The sequence below is a fragment of the Neodiprion lecontei genome, chromosome 1 (genome assembly GCF_021901455.1).
Source record: "Neodiprion lecontei isolate iyNeoLeco1 chromosome 1, iyNeoLeco1.1, whole genome shotgun sequence".
NCBI classification, from domain to species: domain Eukaryota; kingdom Metazoa; phylum Arthropoda; class Insecta; order Hymenoptera; family Diprionidae; genus Neodiprion; species Neodiprion lecontei.
This window is the reverse complement of record NC_060260.1, coordinates 8163040-8183501: the sequence shown is the minus strand read 5'-3', so window position 1 is coordinate 8183501 and position 20462 is coordinate 8163040. Positions and strand designations below refer to the sequence as shown.

Below are 20462 nucleotides of genomic sequence, written 5' to 3'. Positions count from 1 at the left end.
TACATTAAATCGGGTGGAACGGATTGCAGAAAAGCTCTTCTTTCGAGCCCTGGGAAATTTGCGATTAAAGCACAGCGGGAGGAATACCGTGGATCGAACAAACTCGCTGCGGTCTGATTGTCTCGCTTATAATGTAGGTCGCGCGACGTCGCCAACGGCTCATATGCAGCAGCCAGTCTAGGTATGGTAAAGGTTTATTACATGCTGACTGTCGTTCAATACATACGCGGGAATACCATTTACACGATCAATCCTTCGGGATGATGAGAGTATCCCGGTAACAGCTGCCAATCCAAAAAGGATCCTTTGACAAAGGATGTATTATACCGTCATATATATAACTTGTGGAGGTTTATTGAAAAGATGACTGGAATGGAACGAGGCAGAAGATTTACTTGAATCCCATTTTTCAGTATACTAAGACTGGGTACTTTCCACCGAAGTAAGCTGGAGTTGTAAGCGATTGTGGACTTCCGGAATACTTTTTTACCCCATATAAATCTGTGCAGTTTGACCTTCGGGCACGCCCTCTACTGACGCATCTTTCACACGATGGATGTTTAATTAAAGGCTTAGCCACTGTCACGAAAGTAAAATGGAGTAGTTGGGCAGGTTATACATATACATATGTTTCCGAGGGTGAATCCCGTCACGCGTTAAAACAAAGGTCAACCCAATGTCATGATAAGCCTTGTCAACCGATTCCCCATGATCCAGACCAATAAATTTCATCGTATATATAGCAAAGGTGTATTTTCGCCTCATCGTTAATCAGTACGATACATGGTTCCACTTTATTCGTGCCCCACAAAAGTTGACCAGTTAAGATGTTGCAAGCAGCCTGTGAAGCCTGGAACGTGGTAGTTTAACATTTTCTGCATAGTCGTTAATATTTGACATCCAACATTGTCAACTTTTCATCCCTTGAACTTGTTACATATGCTATTGAATCCTGATTAGCTGAGTCAATTTGGAAAATAGCCGCTATACGATTTCTGTACTTCGGTTGGTTCGCATGTTTCAGTAATTCTTCCGAATACCATGGCGCTGCAGGGCAGGGTGATGCTTGACCGACGTTGTCGATGATAATGAAAGCGTTGGAGTTGGAGTTGGAGTTGGAGTTTTAACGATTTTTCCTTAGCTGCCACGCAGACTAGCTGTGACTACCTTAATGCCTGCCTACAATATACACGCTTCCTCTATCGCCCAGACATCGTGGAACCTTTATAAACGCTCTACTCGCGCCCCACCCTCGCAGTGTGGTCAGGAATTTTTATGCGGTATGAATTTGACGCTGTACGAGTACTGTTTTGTACAAAATTGACGCCAAGTCCGAAAGATTCGGTTTCAGCCGAACCAACAGGTCAAAAACAAGTTGCAGAAGAGGATCAGTTCGATCAGTTCAAAAAATACATTAAAAAAAGACAGAGCGAATTCGGCTGGATCCCAATTTTCACTAAAATTAGAATAATATTCCAAGATCGTATTTCGCGATGGGGGTTTTAAAAAACTGTTCCTCACCTTGCAAGTCGTGAAAACTACTTTGTTCAAGAGAAGGTTTTTGGAGTAACTACACGGTGCACAAGTTCACAAATAATTCCCAGGATGACTCGGGGCTTCTGTGATCGGATGTAAAAGAAAACATTGACGTGTCGCCTAACGATCGTTGCAGTATTTGAGGTTTTGCCGACTTAATACTGCGGTATTGGCACTAATCGACTTAGGGGTATAACATCGGTTCATTTCTTAGTTAATTCAATTTATTCATTTGCGCTTTTGTTTACTCGACAAAAGAAAAATGAAAGAATAAAAAAAACTCTCGAAGTGACAAATCCGAGGCGATCTCCTAATCTGACACCCTGCAAACACCTTGACCTCTTGACCCGTTTCCCCATCCGCTCTTTCGTGATGCCACGCTGCTGCGTTTGCGTTTATGGACATGTTGAGCCTCCCTCGTCGCTTTAGTTAGATTCGTCTCTCGCCCCAACTTCCGGTCAACCGAGACTTCCGGATAGTATGTTATACTATATCGGACCCGTTGTAAGGCTGCCCTGATAATTCCTTCTGGGTACCTAAGGTAAGTATACCAGTTATTGACACGTTTAGACCCAATTATTGACCCTTTTATTTTCCAAAATTATAAATTGACGGCACAAATTGTGAATTTCGCAACGACTAAAACCAATTGCTAGAGGGTTAGATGCGACAAATTTCTTTTTTTTTTTTTTTTGTAATTTTAGAACTAAGGATCAAACAGATGCAACCAAAAAAGGTCAATAATTGGGATAGGTTCAGTAACTGGTAACTTATTGACGGTCCTTCTAAAGCTCACTTCTTACTTCAAATTCATTTTATAACCGAGGTTTGCACTTTTGATCGATGTCAGGGTACTTTTTTGTATTTTTGAACGCGTTTATTGTACGCCTCACATAAAACTGTACCAATTTATTATCTACGGTAGATGCGTGAATCAAGATGGATCGTAACATGATTTCCTTTGTCAATTTCGTGTTTCCTTCATACAATATACCTGTTATGCGCGTACTTTCAAGTATCGCTACACTTATATCACCGATAGTTATACCTTATAAATACAAATTTATGTACCATGTATATACAGTCGAACATATCCATCTACACGTCTGGATATACGTATACGTAGGTATATACGATTATGTGGGGCAGAGCAACCTGGATTCTCGGCACGGGTCGATAGAAACGCGACAGCGCCATTTGCCGCAGCACTCCCCTCGTCCTCCTCGTCCTCCTCTTCATCGTCCTGGTCGTCGCCTTCCTCCCACCTCACCGCTGCCCGCATTACACAACGCTATGGTACTGTATGTACAGTCGGATTCATAATTTTTCACCCCCACCCATTCGCATTTCAATTCCGCTCAAAAGACTTCAAAGCCTTGAGTATGAATTTCGATTTTTTTTTCGTCAAATATAACTGCCGTAACAGGGTGTCGATAGAATTCACTGCGTTTTCCCCGACTTCCAGAGTCCATCTTTTCAAAATTCTCTGCCAGTTTTTTTTTTTTATTATTGTTAATATTTATTTTACTATCATGCTTCAGAAATGGTTATGTAAATGCTCTTCGAGGCAACTTGAATACAGTATGGTGTACTAAAATAAAGCAGATGTTACGTCAAAGTGAGAATCGCAAAAATTATTTTTTTTATCTCACACGAATTAATACTTAATTTATCCTCAATTTTTGATAATAAATCTCAAATAATTTTCACACATCAAAACAAAAATATCTTTTCAACAAGATTCAAATCATCTATGAATCAAAAATGATAATTTATAACTTATACTGTAAAATTTCAAGCACAGATTTTTCACGTTTATTTATATTGTTCACAGTTTTGACTTGAAAAAAAAAAATTCCATGTGTGGGATAGAATTTTGAGAATAAAAGTGACAAATAGACGATAACGCGTTTTCTTATCAACTTAAGATTTTCGCATGAATTACGCGATAGTGATGATCAATAATTTCCTGGATATTTCTTATACGTCAATTACACGTCGTGCTGTCCTCGCTAAATCTCGCAGCAATTGGTTCACTTTGTTGAGAATACTTCAAAGTAGAACCCTTTTGAATTAGTAAAAAATTTCACTCAGTGATTGACTCTCGTCCAGAGGAATAACATGATTGAAAATACAACGAACTTTACAAACTAACAGACAAAAAAAAATATATATATACATTTATACGTTTTTAATTATATCAATACATTGTACTACATATAAAAGAACTCGCGTCAACTTTTGTAAATTTGCGGAGTACGTGGTTCAGGTATTTATTTTTTCGTTCAATCAATAAAATGCAAAATTATTACCAATGCGTGGAAAAGAAATGAAGTTTCTGTATCGTGTGTATGGCATATATCGTCTCAAAATTGCATGATTGATATATAATATATATAATATATATATATACATATATTGGCTCCGAACATCCAGCCGCGACTTTCTCCCGCACCTACAATACAATCCTTTATTCGAAATGAAATTTGAATTACAAATCGATATCGTAAATCAGATTATCTCACGCCCGCGCGTGTATTTCCTGCCCAGTCCCTTGACAGCGAATCGAATTACGGGTCAGCGGTATAAAATCGTTACATCGGTGAAAGAAGAAAAAAAATTAATAATATCAAAATTCTCCGGTCCGAATTGCGGACCATTTCCGTATAATCGGCTCAAAATTGACTTCCTGAAAATGTTCTGATTCATTGGTCCGCCCGCATCTTCAAGAGCATTTTAAATACTCACGGGTATACAAGAGGCAAAAAATGATTCACGCTGATCGTTGAACGGCGATGAACCAGATAATTTTATTCTTAGTAAAAATTGTAACACAGCTACAGTAGAAAAGTGTAAAGGAATACAGAAAATAAATAAAAATAAAAATACTAATTACGAGAACGAGAAGAAAATATTGTTGGATAAAAGGTGGAATTATTATTCACTGTGCAATCCGAAAGAGAGATAAAAAAAAAAAAAAACAGGTGGAGGTTCGTTTTCCCTTGTGTATTAGCGGATCGCGTCGAGAAGTGCCTACTACAACCTGCCGCTATGTCGATACTTGTTAAGTTCGGTTTTGAAGCACCATCTTTTTGCAAAGAGGTTTTGAAGCGTCCTCCACGTTACGGTTACACGTCAAACGCGTTTGTTAGCCCCTTTGCCAAGACAATTGCCTCCTCTTCGCTTTCCATTATTTCTTTTTCTTTCTCCTCTCTGTTTTTCCTATATTATAACGTACCGCACACCGATACGAGAATTGCTTTGAAACTGTTGGAAGTCGAGCTTTTCTTCTCGTTTTACGACGGATTCGTCATTCTTTTCACAAACGAAATTTTTGTCGCGTCGATATAACGATGCGGGACGATATCGAATTGTTGTTACGGCGGACAGACCCTTCCCTCAAACCGACTGAAAGCGGAAAAATTCGCCGATTTTTTGCCCCCTTGTTTTCCGATAAAATACCTCTGTGTCATTTTTACGAGTTATATGTCGTTGTGAAGATAAATTTTTTTAATTGATTATTCATATAACGGGTTTTCAATTTACTTCTTCAATTGTGATTTTTATTTACGATCCGACAGAAGCTCGTTTTACGTATTCGAAAAACAAAAGCGTCTAGAATTCTATTATCGGATAACGACGTGTTTCACGAATTTTTTTTTTTTGGTAACGATACATTTTAAGCAAATTGTGGGATCAAGGTTTCAGAGAGAATGGAATAAATTGTCGAAAATTTGACTTGATTGTACGGTGATAAATGCTACCAATCGTTCTTATTTTTGAAATTTTTTGAAAGACTGATATTATTCGATTGAGAATACGGTTTCACCTTCACAATTTCTTCCAATTGAACGCTCACTCACAAAATTCCGAAGATCGAGTGGATGAGAAATGCTTCGAAATACACGCGAGTTAAAAAATACTCTGCAACAATTTCGAACTAATCGTTGGAAAATATGTACAATCAGAGCCATCGAATGTTGTCACTGCTAAATTAATTTCCGAAAATATTCTGGGTAACTAGCAGAAAAATAAATTCCATATTGAAAATTGGTAAAATCACTATCCGTTGTACCTTCATTCTACATTTAGGCTTCATGGAATATCCTGAAGTCAGTCTTGTCGGTTAAACTTTCACTGCACTTCTTCGCTATGTTCTTGTCAGAAGACGAGATATTTACTTCTTGGTTGGTTTTCTTTCGCTTTGCTTAGATTAATGTTTCTCTTAGATGATCCTGGGCTTTTAGATAATCCCCTGAACTTTAACAATACAACCGATAATTAATCTCAAACGATATGGAATCTTGACAACCAGTTATTAATTATAGTAGGCGAATCAAGAACGAAGCAAAAGTGTTGAAAACAGATGAAACCCGGTAAAGATAAACTGGGATGTGACACTCGGCAGTACGACGACGTGACGTATATAATTGCAAACGGGCACATAAAAGATTACGTCAATGCTGTCAAACTGGTTCTCATAACAAAAAGTTTCCAACCTGCAGGTATATTATAATATAATTATAAAGTGCTCGCTTCGCTTTTACATCCACACGTACATCATTTTCATAATTTTTCGCACGCCGCCCCGCGGTTCGCAAAAAATTTATATAATAATTGTTACTGTCGTTGTCGTAGTTGTTGTTGTTTTTTTTTTTATAAAATTACTGCGAGTGATAAAATTATACGACTCGTTATTATTTTGGTAATTTTTTTGAAATCATCGTGACCTGAAATCAAAAATTCAATAATTTCTAAAATTCATTCCGTCATCCTGAACTTTACAAGCAGCAAATATCACAGGTATAATAATCCGAAATAATGTTTTCTCGAGAAATAATTTCGAGTATAATATTTGATCAGTTTCGATCAACTTTTTCGACACTTTGCTGAGTTGTACAGTGGGTGATCCATAAAGTTCCTGATGTTGGACACGCGCCGCTACGATTCTTTTGTTACTTAAATTTTCTTCACGTCGATTTGAATTTTTTTTTTTTTCCCCCTAAAGTATCGAGGACTCGAACCCAGCCCATTTCGCTGTAGTGAATGACGAAAACGTGCTAACGATCTGCCAACAATTCACGGCGAGGAGCGAGCGAAAATGCGTTGAAACACACGGGCCTCTATTGTTGTCAGGTTTAACACCGTGAACCACTAACGCGACGAGTTGAAGGTTGTGTGCGTCGTGTGGTAGAAAGTTGGGAAAATTTTAATGTGTCGCCTGGGGTTTTATTAGTACCTTTACTCGAATAAGGTGCGTTGTGACGGAAACACGGCGTTGTTCTATTCACCCCTCCTCGGTGCGATGAAATTTCACCCTTAAGCTCACGTGGAAAACTGTGTCAAAGAAGCCGAGACTACATGAACGGAAAAATAGCGAAGTACCATTGTTCTCGGTAAAAAAGTGAAAGGGGGAGAAAATCGTACGTTTAGCATAACTTCGTTTTCTTACCGCGAATTATCAATTCTTCGTCCTATTCTTTACTGCCTGTGTTTTTGGTAAAGAAAATAAGAAGAAAAGAAAAGAAAAAAATTGAAAATTTATCGCTGTTATACAGTCATTTTGTGCGTGAGTTTGATCAGGGCAGGTTTGGCAACGCTGTGACTGCATTCTGTTTGTGTGCGTGTGTGTGTGCAAAGGTTTTTACGGGCAATGACGTCACGAATATACGCACGCTACTTGCGTAACGTGGTCCTTCACAGCATCCTCTATACTGCTATAATTACACAGATCGCCAGACACGCGTACGTACGTTTACGTCCTACATGTGTAAAAAAATTTATCACCTCTATCGCGGTATAATCTTCTAACTGCAGTTGGATTGAGAAAAAGGGTCGCAACCAATTTGTCGATTAGAATTTTTAAAGTACGTATAATTTGTGAAATTTTTGACATATTAGACCGTTTTTTTTTTTTTTTTGGTTCTTTTTTCGAAATTGTATTAGAAGTTCATTATCGTACCAAATTGTTCTCTAACAAATACTCCAGTTTTTTGAACAAAAAAAAAAAAAATAAAAACAAATCAATAAAATCAACATTTTCATTTCGCATTGTTACAAATTTGTGAAAAGTTCTTGTATAAAAATCAAAATTCTGTATTACAATATTAGACAATTAATATCTGACAGTGAGAACTTATAAATATGTACGTAATACCGTGAAAGAGTAATAGAGAGTATTATAGGTACTAATCATTGCTTTGAACTTTACGATTCATCGCTGCTCTTCATCCGTACTTTTTTCCCACACATCTCTCTTGTTTTGTCTTTTAATCAATAATTATTTCGCTTATAGAACTGAACTGCACAAGAATTAACGAGTGTCAATATATGGAGTTTGATTTTATTTCCCTGTTGAAAATTACTCGCATATATAGTAAACGTTTTTCCTCTCTCTGAATTTCTTTCTCTTCTTATTCTTGACGAGTGTACCGCGCACTTGAAATCGCTACGCAGTTTTCTCTTATTCTTTCCTGATCTCGGCATGCGTCCGAGCATCTCTGGGATGTAGGAGCAGGTTATACTTGTACGGAAACCGCGCGCGTATTCTGGTTGATCACGTAGTCGGTCGGCCAAATTCGTTCGTTCGTTCGTTCTCAGTTTTGTATGTGGGTATAATTTAAACGCCTGGAACACAGATACCGCTGGGAATCTGTGCGTAACGTATTTCTATTTTCTACGCACATCTCGTACAGCAGAAACTGGGTTGCGAAAGCAACCGGCCAGAGAAGAAGAAGAAGAAGAAAAAGAAAAAAAGAAAAAGAAGAAGGAGAGGAAGCATTCGATGTAGCGATGTTGATGCTAAAATTATACCGTCTTATACACCCAACTTTATGTATAATATATTAGTGTGTAACGGCAGATCAACCGACGAGAAAATCTTGCGAAAGACGATAAAAATCGCAAACGCTCTTTCGAATTTCCATAATAATTATCGTCCTTTCAGAAAATTCAATAATTGTAACGTGGTATTATATTATACAGTGAAAATCTTTTGTTTTTTGAAGCACCGAGTGAAATTATCATACAGTTGGATGTATAATTGAGAAAAATGAAAGAAAGGGGGAAGTATTTATAACAAGTAATGAAAATTTCAACCTTGTACAAGTTTTACAATTCAATTTCAATAATTATACAGGCCGGCCATTCGGACTTTTTCTCGATATACGATCACATTCGCGTGTCGCTTGTACCTACGCTACTAATATTATACGTATGTACGTATAAATAGGTGTATATGTATACGCGCATGTAAGTTACGGCTTTGGCAGGTGAGTAATAGCCGGGTGGTTCACGTAACTTCACGAGGCAACGCCTTAGGCGAATATTACTTAATCGTTAATAATTAACCGACCTGGACTAGCGCCAAAAACGTGGAGTAATTTGTCTACGTATACCTATTACATTCCTCATACCTCTACCCGTAATTTTGGAAAAAAAAATGCGGACGAAATCGAATATCTATATTATCGAAATAAAATGTCGTCGACGACGAAAAATCAACTATTTCCACTTTCCGAACTGACGCGACTTTCGTGGGTAGTGTGTATACTGGGAATTATCGATACGTAACTTGTTTGTGTAATAACTTTGTTCGTGTAGAATTATTTTTTTTTTAATTCTTACTTGGAAAAAGTTTCCAACGGTAAAGCAAATTGTAAACTTGACCGGAAATTAACCGTATAAAAGTTAATTGCTACTCTAATTAATTTTTATCCCGCATACAATGGGCAGAAATGTTTGTTTGGTACGCAATACTGCGAATTAACTTAGCTTTTTTTGCTCCTATTGCTGCTGCTGCTGACATCAGCAGTTAATAAGTCAAGTATCAAAACTACGTAATCGTGAATGGACGAGGTTCGTGTCTTGCGGTATGTTGTACATGTTGTTTGTTACCTTACCCTCGATGCACTGACAATGAAATCAAGTCGGACAAACTTGAATTAACGTGGAATCGTGAGAGGTGCGGAAAAATGTACGTGACGTAAAAACAAGGCTCGATCGATTAGTAAGTTTAACGTAAGGAAACGTTGAGAAAAAAATCGTAATTATGCAGCTTTTAAATGACTTTGAACAACGAGTTGAATTTAAAAAATATGAGGGACCTGAGATTTATCATAATTTATTAAATTCCTGACAATTATCAAGCCTTGATATTAAAAAAACGAAATGCATTGTTACATGAATTAACGTTACGAACTTCGATCTTTTTTTGTAGACCATTCTTCATGGTCTGAAGACATTTTTCCAGGATTTCGGGAAAGTTGACAGCCTTTTATAGGGGATCGAAAATAGAATTTATGGATAAGTTGAAGGCGAAATCGACTGTTCAACAACGTTTATAAATTCCGCATAAAATTTACTGCGACGCGTTGATCAAATTTAAAACTTCAATTTAGGCATTGCCAAAACAGCGACCAAATATTTTTTTCATCATTTTCATCTGCAGTGGCTGCTTATTATTACAATCGAGAACACCTTCGAAGCGTATTCTCGAACACGATCGCATTGATTGATATGACGAATGTCGAAACGTGATCGTTGAACGAATCACTCGCCAAATAGGGTTTGCACCAATACTCGGATCCCGTTCATTTGATCCCGTGGCACACGAGTCACGTGCGCAAGGTACGATGAATAAATTTCACAACGATCGAGGCCAAACTAATTGCAAAAGCTTGCCGGAAACTTTACAACGACACGCCTTCCTCTTCCACAACGATTCCTGTGTACGACTCGAGTAGAGTGGTCCTCCAAAAGGTCATTTCTAAATTTCGACTGGCTCGCTCCCTGCATCAGCTCCAGATAATTCATAAATAATACGCCAATTTTTTCAGATTTTTATCTCAACGTTAACTTGTGCCCCAAAGAGAGCGGAGAGTTTTTCGGGTCGCTAATTACGAATCTCGACTCAAAATTTAAAAATTCAAGAAGACGGATCCAATATGATCGAGTGGAGTCGAAAAAGTCATTTGATTTTGATAAATCTCGGTACTCGGGAGCTTTCGAGATCGCTGATTACGAATTCGATGTCGAACTTAAAAAATTTTAAACGTTGCATTCAATATGGCAATATCAAGTGACTTTTGCGGTTTTGGTTTACCATGTTGGATCCACCGTTTAGAATTTTCAAATTTTTAGTTCAAATTCGTAACGAACGACCCAAAATACCCCTTTATATCACAACTCATCAAATTCGTTGGGTATATTTGGTGTGCTCCTGAAAGGGTTGAACGGAATCTACCCTCTTTGGGACACGGGATAGAGTTCAGATAAAAACGTGTAAAAATTTGGGAATTATTTTTAAATTATGTGGAGCCGATTTGGGGAGCGAGCCGGTCGAAATTCAAAACTGATCTTTTTTAGGACCACCCTAGGCTCGAGTGAGAATTTCCTATTTCAACGTCGAAAATCCGCAGTAATAGTTTTCTAAATTCCTAATAGTAGGCATCTACCGTACTTATAGGGGCATGAAAATGTGAAGTTAACCGTTTTGAACGTGTCATCCGGCCCCCATTTCGTCTGCGGAGTAACGGATGGACGCCTTTTCCAGACGAAGCGGCGACGCGAGAGCGAACCGATTAACTGACTGCACTTCCCTTCAAAGCAATGCCCTCCGTTCGTTCTGTAGGGTCGGAACAAGTGGGGTTTCGGTGTACACCGAGTGCGATTTGGCTAAATGAGTGATCCTAGGTTGGGTTGCTTGAAGAAGTTTTTTACATTGATCAAGGGGTGAATTTTTCAGGGAACACCTAGAAAATGGTATTCCGAATGAAGCCATGCATCGTTCAGTGATATCGAACGAATCTATCATATTTTCACAACCATCTTGGTATTTTCTTTTTTCATATTTTTGAAGATATATGCTCGTAGCTTTGTAGGAATACAATAATTTGATAAATACTCACGACAAAATACGCGTAATATATTCTAGTACTGTGTAATTAATCGATTAATCGAAAAACTTAATCAATCGAAAAAACGATTCATCGAAGTCGCTGATTAATCGATTAATCGATTAATCGATCAATCACACAGCACTAATATACACTCGTAATGAAATTCATGAATTGCATCGATGTTTGGACAACCAACCTCACAATCAGTAATTTTTACACCGGCATTCAGTCGCTGAAATTTTTGTTAGAATTACAAAGACCGTTCCACAATCGCTGTTTCACCCTTCTGACCATTTATCTCGCTTCCCTTTCACTCTCGCTCGCTCCCTTGTCATTGTCAGTCTCGTATTTCGCATCTCGTTCGAGAAGAAGGGTCGTTTTCACGCAAGGGCAGCACGCTGGATACGAACTAATTCGTCAAAATAAATCTGCACCCCACTTTCTTGCACTCGTTCAGCCCTTTTGCGAAGGGTTAGGTCGGATAACCGACGCTATCACTTTCCTGCACGGTGTTAACTGGGTGTCCGGTGAACTGGAAAACCTGCCTATTATATCCAGCCATTTTCAAGAATTTAAAAAAAGTCTTTTTCCCTCGTTACTGTTCTGGAATTAAAAAGCTATTCGGACTTTTTTCAGTACCAGTAAATCAAACAACTTCTCGAGACTTGCAGATTCGATGATTTCAAAAGCGCCTCTCGACTTAGCTCAGGAAATTTATCGAGCTTGTGAGTTAGAATAAATTTCAGGCTATATTTCGCAACGACTGCAGGCGTCTGTGATGTATAATAAGAGAAATCGCGCAGAGCGGCTGTTATTTAATCCCGACGGAGAGTAGAAGAGGAAAAAATGTTTGTATCATTACTCACCTCGTCGTTTATCTATTGATTTTGTCAAATTTCACGTAGGCGTAACAACAAAGCACCCCGCACAGCTCGAGGTCGTATTTACATCAGGATTGGTCCATAGCTACGGCCTTGAGAGACTCATTAGTTATTACTTGTGATTTACAGCCGGCTCGCTCGAATGCAGGATCAACAAAAGTGAATTACTACGCGACTCCGCTTTTGCCTGTATGTTATATGCGTGTATACTATACATATACTCGTATACGTGTATAATATGAGAAGGAATTGAAATCATGAAATTCTATAAATAAACGATGATCCTTTGCAACGAATGGCGCGTATAGTTCTGTTTGCAAACAAATTGTGTCTTATTTACCTATGTATACATATATACACACACACACACATATATGTATTCACATACATGTATATGCCCATCTATATATCCACTTCTCACGACGTGAACGTCGACCGAGATGAGAATCAAGAACGAGATAGGAGAGGGGAAACAGGGAAATAAAGAGACAGTCACGGCTAAATATACTGTGTATTCTTGGCAATCGAGCAGGTTGGTAATATCCTAACGATGTTACGTATGGAACTCTTTACTTTATTCGTCGTATTTTCTCCTTTTCACATTTGTTTGATTTTCTTTTTTTTTTATTTTTATTTTTTTTTTATTTATTTATTTATTTAGAAGGAGGATAAAAATACTGTGGTTCATTGTCGAAAGAATGATCTATGAAAAAAACTGTTCACGTTATAAAACTGATCGTGAAATCTAGGATAAAAGAAACGCTGATCGTCGGAAAAAGCCGACCGGATGACAAATAAAGCCAGGCGTATATTATATGCGTTTTATCCCCGTATAATCCAACACACACAAACACACACACACATTTCTGTGGTCTTTCCGTTTCTCTTTTTCGCATTCCCTCGGGAGTACTTTGGCCGCTCCTACCCTTGGGTAATGTAAGAAGTATACAGGTAAGCGGGGTCAAAGCCGCGAGAGAAAATCTTGAGAAAAACCCTCGACGAATCGTCGGATCAAAAGACTCTTGAACGAATTCTCTTTGGAATGTGGAAATAATTTTATCAGCTCACACGAGAATGATAAAAATCGAAAACTATTCGCGACGTTTACGATTGAAGAGATTGATTGGCCAAAATCGATGCTATTGATTACTTTTATTCGTTAGATTTTCCAACTCCAACAACCGCTCATCTTCCTCAGAAGACTGTTCACTACTTATTTCACCGAAACACCGTTTTGTCCGCATGTTGGTTTTGCTGAATGCTTAATTTTACAACGTTGCACCGATATTGATTACGATCGACAAATGGCAATATTCTTCGTGGCTTGCAGATACGATAATTCTCCAACTGCTCGTGACCATCTCGAAACTAAATGACCAAGAAGTATGGATCTTTGGCTAATCCATAAATAAATTAAGCCTCCCTGTGCTCCGAATAAACATCGCCGTGCTCCCGGTGTTCTGTTGTTACATAGAACCAAGGGGATCCTACGGGAGGTGTGCCATACGTACGTGCATACCAAAGACAGCTGCGATTGCCAGCTGTCTCGCACCTACCTGACTCACGTTGTCCCGAATGAAGAACGCGTGCATAAGGCAGGTATAACTATAAGAGGAGACTCGGAACTGATGGTAAAATTCGGGCTCTTGTCCCACGACCCTTTGGCCACCACCGCTTGGCACGGGACGAGAAAAGAAAACAGAGTCGGACCTTTAAACTCTGTCGAGATTCTTCACTGCCTCGGAAGATCTCGCCGGCAGGTAGAATGTAAGTCTGTCGTGTAGGCCTTCCAGTTGTCTCTCACGTGACGTAACGCGATGCTGTACAGAGGCATTCCGTCTTTGGTGCCTTTGGTCCATCCCGAGTCGAGATTCTAGAACTCCGTTGAACCCTCCCAGCCCTCGGTTCCTTTGTAGTTCGGATATGCCGACTTGAATTTGGATGTCATTTACATCCTCCGCGTACTCACAGCCCAGCTGTAGTTACGCAATGTGAGTATTTGCTCAATTTTTAACCTCGACGTTCTCGTAAGTTCACAAGGTTGAAGCAAGCAACGTTGACGTCGCGAAGTATCGGAAAAAAATTCATTACTTATTTTTTTACAGTTTTAGAACGACTTTCAAGTAGTTGGCTTTTCGAAAAATATTTGTATGGTTTTGCCGAATTGCAGACAATTCTAATGGTGCGAGGTTACGATTTTTAACTGTACACGCATCGTTGCAGTAACGTTACTAACTTCGATCACATATAAATTCATTGATCGAAATCGAACCTCGAATCTGCCGAACTCGAGAAAGAAAAATCTCAAGGATTGATTGAGGTCTAAAACCCGGAATACTGCAATTGGCACTTCCGAGGGTCAAATGAGCCCCAATTATTCTTTTCCTTTTTATTGTTTTGCTTCTCATTAGAACCTCAAACATAAAAATCGTAGTTTGTTTGAGGCGCAGGTTACGCTTGCTGCTTCTTGAAATTTTGATACCATCAGCGTAGATCGAAAACTCGTAGTCACTTGTTGATACTGACATCTGATAATTGTTACGCGAGAGATTTTGTGCATTAACGTTTCCATTTCACGTTCCCGCACAAAGTAAACGAGTCCACGCTCATCCTTCAGGAATACAGTGTTGGCGATTGCTCGAGTTTTCAATCAAGCTTGGATCATCGAAACTTCGGATCCATTCTTCCTTTGAATTCCGTTACTACTTACTCGAGGTTGGAAGCGTGAAATTAGCTACGGTTTGTATCGAAATGCAGTTGCAAGACTTTGCTTCAATTGGTCGATATGCATAATCGTCTCGTAATCATGACGGTTACAACGATCGAGTGTTGAATGAAACTTGATAATGTCATTTTTATTCTCATCGATTTATATGTGAGCTATTGAGGATAGTGAGGCAACCGTGCGGCTTTTGGATCGATGACACATTAAGTAATCCGGTGTGAAACACGAGAGTTTGACAACCACGGAAGCCTTTTCATGAATAATTCGACTTCTGTGGCGTATCACCTTCAGCTTCGATCGTCCGACGGCTGCAAATCTTTCACGATTTAATCTGTGGAGCTAGATGATCGCATCTCAGCTTTGTTTTTTAGTTTAGTGTTGTGATATTTGTAACTCGATGTTTTAATTTTTATCGACGTTATTTATAACAGTTTCATCTATCGTATTCGATGTACGCCCTGCCTTGGGTTCGTCTGTCGAACTTTTTCACTCTAAATAAGTACAATAAATAAATAAATAAACGAATAAATCTTCCGTAATCGTTCACAGAGTGGAGTGGAGTGACATGTCGCTATTCTGCAACTCCGTACACGGAGTCAGGATTCTATTTACAAATTTACTAAATGTGGCGATAAAATAGGCTGAAAGCTTTTCTTCATCCAGAATGTGTCCAATTAAACATTTTCTTGAAAACGAAATAACAGATTTTTACATTATTTCGATTTTGACCAATGCGCAGTTCTTAATTTAAAACCGATTCTCGATTTTCACCCAAATCGATCCAGCTGTTCCCGAGTTATTCTCAGATTGAAAATCATTCGAAAACGGATTAACGAATTTAGGCAATACTTGATCCATTGATCCGTCTACATTTGAGTTAGGATTGGCTGTATTTCGTGCAAAATCGACGTAGTCGTTTCTGAGTTATTAGTAATACACAGAGATCTGTTGTGTACGTAGAAATATTTTCGCGAGTATCGGGAATAGAGTGTAGTTAGTTCTAAGAGCGGTCCTTTTAGGCCAAGTAGAATTTCCTGCTAGCCGATCCTTGTGATTCTACTTTTAAGATTAGTTACTCCGTAAATAATGATAATAACAATTCACGACGATTGGCTTATACGACGCGACCGTGTGTATAATACAAGACGGCCGAAACCGGTTTTACTTCGTTTGGGCGACGAGACGCGACGAGGAAGACCGTGAAAACGTTCCTGGGACCAATCTGCTCGCGCGCAGCGAGTCGATACGCGTTCACACATAGGTTTATCCTACTTATCACGTACACGTCGATGATCGATCGATGTGCGTACGGGAGAAGATGTTATTCGACACGTATGTACACAAGCTACATAACTCGCGTAATTTATGCACGCTTTGCTATTTATTATTACAGCAGTAGTGTTATGTCGTTTTCTTTTCTTTTTCTTTTTCTTTTTTTTTTTTTAATTGAAATTTCTTTTTTTCAAGGAGGTTCATCGCCTGTGATATTACACGTTTTTCTCATATCGCAGTATTCGGTAGTTTTCTATTCATCGGGATGAAGTTAGTAACGTTACTGTAACGATGCATTTCGTTTTTTTTTTTAATCGCCACTTCGCATCCGGAAAAATCTCCGGAGAAATCTCCGAGAATTATTAACAAAATATACTTTAATTTTGAAAAGTCAACTCCTTGGAAGTCATTTTCAAATTGGCCAATAATGATGATTTATGAGCCTGACGTTTCGTTAAGTTAACGTTACCAACTTCAGCCTGATTTCAATTCAGGAAAATTCAATCCTTTCCAAATCAATTTAATCATCATAAAAACCAGGGAAAGTTAAATTAAGTGCTGAGAAAAACAAAAAAAAAATGACGATAAGATTTTGGAAAAGGTCACAGCGAATGTAACGAGTGTCGTTAAATTACGCCGTGAATTTTAAAAAATTTTATAAGGAAACTTGTGTGGAAGATAATTTGACTTCAACTTGTTCTTGTTCAAGTTATAATCGCCAAATTGTTTTCTTTCAATTTTTTGCTCTTGTTTTGCAATTTTTTCCCATCATCGTCGGCGAAACTGCGTAAACCTAGTCGAATGAAAATTCTCTCTCTAGAGTCTGGACGTACCTGTTTTCCCGTTCTCGGCAGGGTTTCCATGTTCGTCCCGTTAACTACCGGCGCTTTTTCCTTCTCTTCCTGAACTCCGTTCTGCTGATTATTATCCCCAACGACTTTGGCGTTCTCTGCAGTAGGAACACCGCTGTCCGGCCCGCCCTTGGCCTCCTCGCCCGTCATCCTTCGGGCCTTATCAATCTGCGGATTCGTTTTTTCGTTTTCGTTCTTTTATTCCACAATATTATCGCCCGATTTTCGTTGTTCTAATTTTCGTTTTTTTTTTTTTTTAATTTTTTATTTTTTTATTTTTTTTTCAATACTTATCCTATTATCTTCTAGACGTAATAAATTCATTGTAAAACGATCAGCGAAATGGCAAGCAAGAAAGAAAGCGGTGGAATAATAAATAGCCCCCCTTTTTACATTCTCTCGCTCTTTCTACTCTTCTCTCTGTATACTATACAACATTTTTATCATACATTTTACAGTTTTGCTACGGTTCATACAGGATGTACAAAAAAAAAAAAAAAATTAGCCAATCACAAAAACCGCGCGAATCGACTGTACAAATAGAAACAAAGAAATCAGGAACCAGAGGGGGGAAAAGAAACTACACAAAATTTACCAATTTTTTTTATACAATCCAATTTCAGCCGGGTTAGAGAGGGTGGGGGGTGAACCCGCGGATCGATTCGCGTTGTTATAGGGCGCGATGACGTCATCTCGTCGTCCGACTCCGGAAAACGTGTTATATATATACGCATACATACATAAATGTTAAATAAAATATCACCGATCTCACGCTTATCTTTTCACCCCTTCCTCGTCTGACAATATAATAGCCGTAGCGGGCTAAAAATCCAGATAAGTCGTTGCACCGCGACTAGAAGGGGGGAGGGAGGGGGAGGGGGAGGAGGATGTTAAACTCGATTAACTCCTTAATTTCTCACAGCACGAAACATGCGGGCTTTTGTGTGTAAAATTCACGCCGTTCGAACGCAGTGTGTCTAAAAGTTAAAGATATGGATTCATAGGGAGAAGGAGAAAAATTTACAGAACAAAAATCCGGTCCATTTTCATTTCTCACTGATTATAATATACAAGTTAAAATCTAATCGAATGTCTCCTCCGGTGGTAATTACGTAGGTAGCGGCATGATTCACGGTCGTCTCGTTTAAGTTTTCTAAATACACGATATAGCGGAAGAATGCCGCTGAAATAACGAGCTCCGGGAGAGTGAAGAGAAAATTGAGTCTCAGTGCTGGAAGAGGCTCGACCCACGTATTATACGGATGATAATCTTGTGTGTTCGCGGAGTGTAATTCAAGATGTTACACGTACTGTTAAAACTCGATTCGTCTTCGGTTTCGCTCGAGACGCGGCGGTGACGTCACGTCAAGCTGTATATACGTATAAATAATATTTAATCCAAGGGAAAATTTAGATTAACGAAGAATGTCAATTTTCTATTTTTGCACTGACCAATTTCTTCGATTTGACATGTAGGTAACTGCAAATGAAGAAAACGAGAATCGGACTCGTCAAACTTTAACTGTATTATACGCACTATAATGAATCGATTCCCGGTCAGATATAACATCGAATAAATAGCGTGCCAAAGCCACGTTTCGAAGTACGCGTATAAAGTTGTTCACGTATACAATATGTTTCTACATATATGTATAGTTTTGGGAGTGACGCGTACCTGCGGAAATCAATGACGGTGAAAATTTCCGCGAAAACTGGGAAGCGAACCGTTGAGTTAAACCGGAATTTTACCGGTTGCCAAAACCGGCATTGCAAAAATAATCCACCAAAAAAGACCCGCAGCATAGAAATTCCCATAGACTTATATAATCCGTCTAAAAAATTCATCACGCAATTGGTCGCCGCGAATACCAATCGATTCGCGTTACGCGTGTAAATTTTCGCGAAATATGAAACACGTCGTGATTTTATAAATAACGATAAATCCCTCTAGAGCCTCGGGGAAAAGAGGGGTTGAAAAAAAAAGATTAGAAAACCACGAACGGCGGGGTTCCTTTCTTGCATTTCCGCAAAAATTCGACATTAATTACATTAACATCTTCTCACGTAGTCGGGTCAACGTGCATATTGTTCATCTTCGTCATCCATGCACTCGCATGAGTGATAATTAATTGTTTTTTTTTTTTTTTTCTGTTTCTGCATCCTTCGTAATTAACAAATATCCTCTGATCATCCGATGGGCGGTTGGTTCTTAATTTTTATTATATATATATTATATGTACTCGGTTTGAGAATGTAAACGGTTCTTCTAGCGGACGCCCATTTATCGAACGAACGCCGCGGTACGAAAAAGATGCGTGCCGATCATCGGAGCAACACAGTGTCCAATTTACATGCGCAGTATGGATATATATGCCGTGTGCCTAAATATACCGCGTTGAAAAACTGCACGTAATGTATTTATTTATTTTTCCCTCCGCTTTCTTGCTTTCTTTCTTTTTCTTTCGATGTACACGTAACGATAAAACGATACGTTTAATATACGTTCGACTATCATACGATATATAATCTTACGATCTATTATCGATGATTATATCTTCGCAGTTGAACACTTTCACTGTCAAATCACAAAGTAAAACATTTCACACCTTGTAAAACTTTTTGGTTGCCCCTTTTTATTTTATCCCCGTTCTTCTATACCGACGTTACGTACCGCAAAATTTTATACGCGACTGCTCCGATATAAATCAACGATCAACAAATAATACATGTGCATACATCTGTGTGTAAATTTTGTCTTCTTTTTTCCTTTCTTTTTTTTTTATACTGCTCTCTTTCTTTTATTTTCAGCTATTGTTGTATACCTATTTATTTATTATTTCGAAGAGACTCGGCATTCAACGCGACCGCCCTCGTTGAGACTCTGTACTGTTTTAAAAGTCGAAACCCCCTCGTCGAATCGGACGCCGCGTTGCGGACGTTCCGGAAACTAATTCACTATCCCCTCTACTACACGATTTGAGAGGATAGGGAGCTCCGGTCAGCCTCTCTTCCATCGGCCAATTTTTTCATTTACTTCAAATCAATATTTCATTCTTTATCGTTCGCTTATTTTATCGAGAAACTTATCGTTTCTGTATAGGTGGAAAAGAAATTTTGTTTGTCAGACAAAATTTCGATTAATCTTTGCAAAGTAAAAATTTTAATTTCATTATATTTTGTAGTTTGAAATGCTTTGTATAATTATGAGACAAACGTACCTTGTAATTAGAAAATCAATTTTAACGCTATGAAATGCGTTTGATTGTCAATATATGATGAGACTGTTATGGACTTTATT

At 38.5% G+C, this 20462-nt stretch overlaps 1 protein-coding gene across 27 annotated transcripts in view; it reads right to left on the bottom strand.

The window, feature by feature from the left end:
* Window positions 1–20079, bottom strand: part of LOC107220941 (ankyrin-3) — a 98940-nt gene extending 78861 nt beyond the window's left edge. For 23 of the 27 annotated variants that reach the window (XM_046745994.1, XM_046745948.1, XM_046745960.1 and 20 more), the window contains exons 1-2: window positions 19697–19894; window positions 17147–17332 (exon numbers count right to left, since the gene is read on the bottom strand). In XM_046745994.1, the coding sequence (XP_046601950.1) occupies window positions 17147–17314 (168 nt within the window). In that variant the 5' untranslated portion in view covers window positions 17315–17332; window positions 19697–19894. The other 4 variants (XM_046745932.1, XM_046745936.1, XM_046745927.1 and 1 more) reach the window with 4 other exon arrangements.
* Between the last annotated feature and the right edge of the window lie 383 nt (window positions 20080–20462).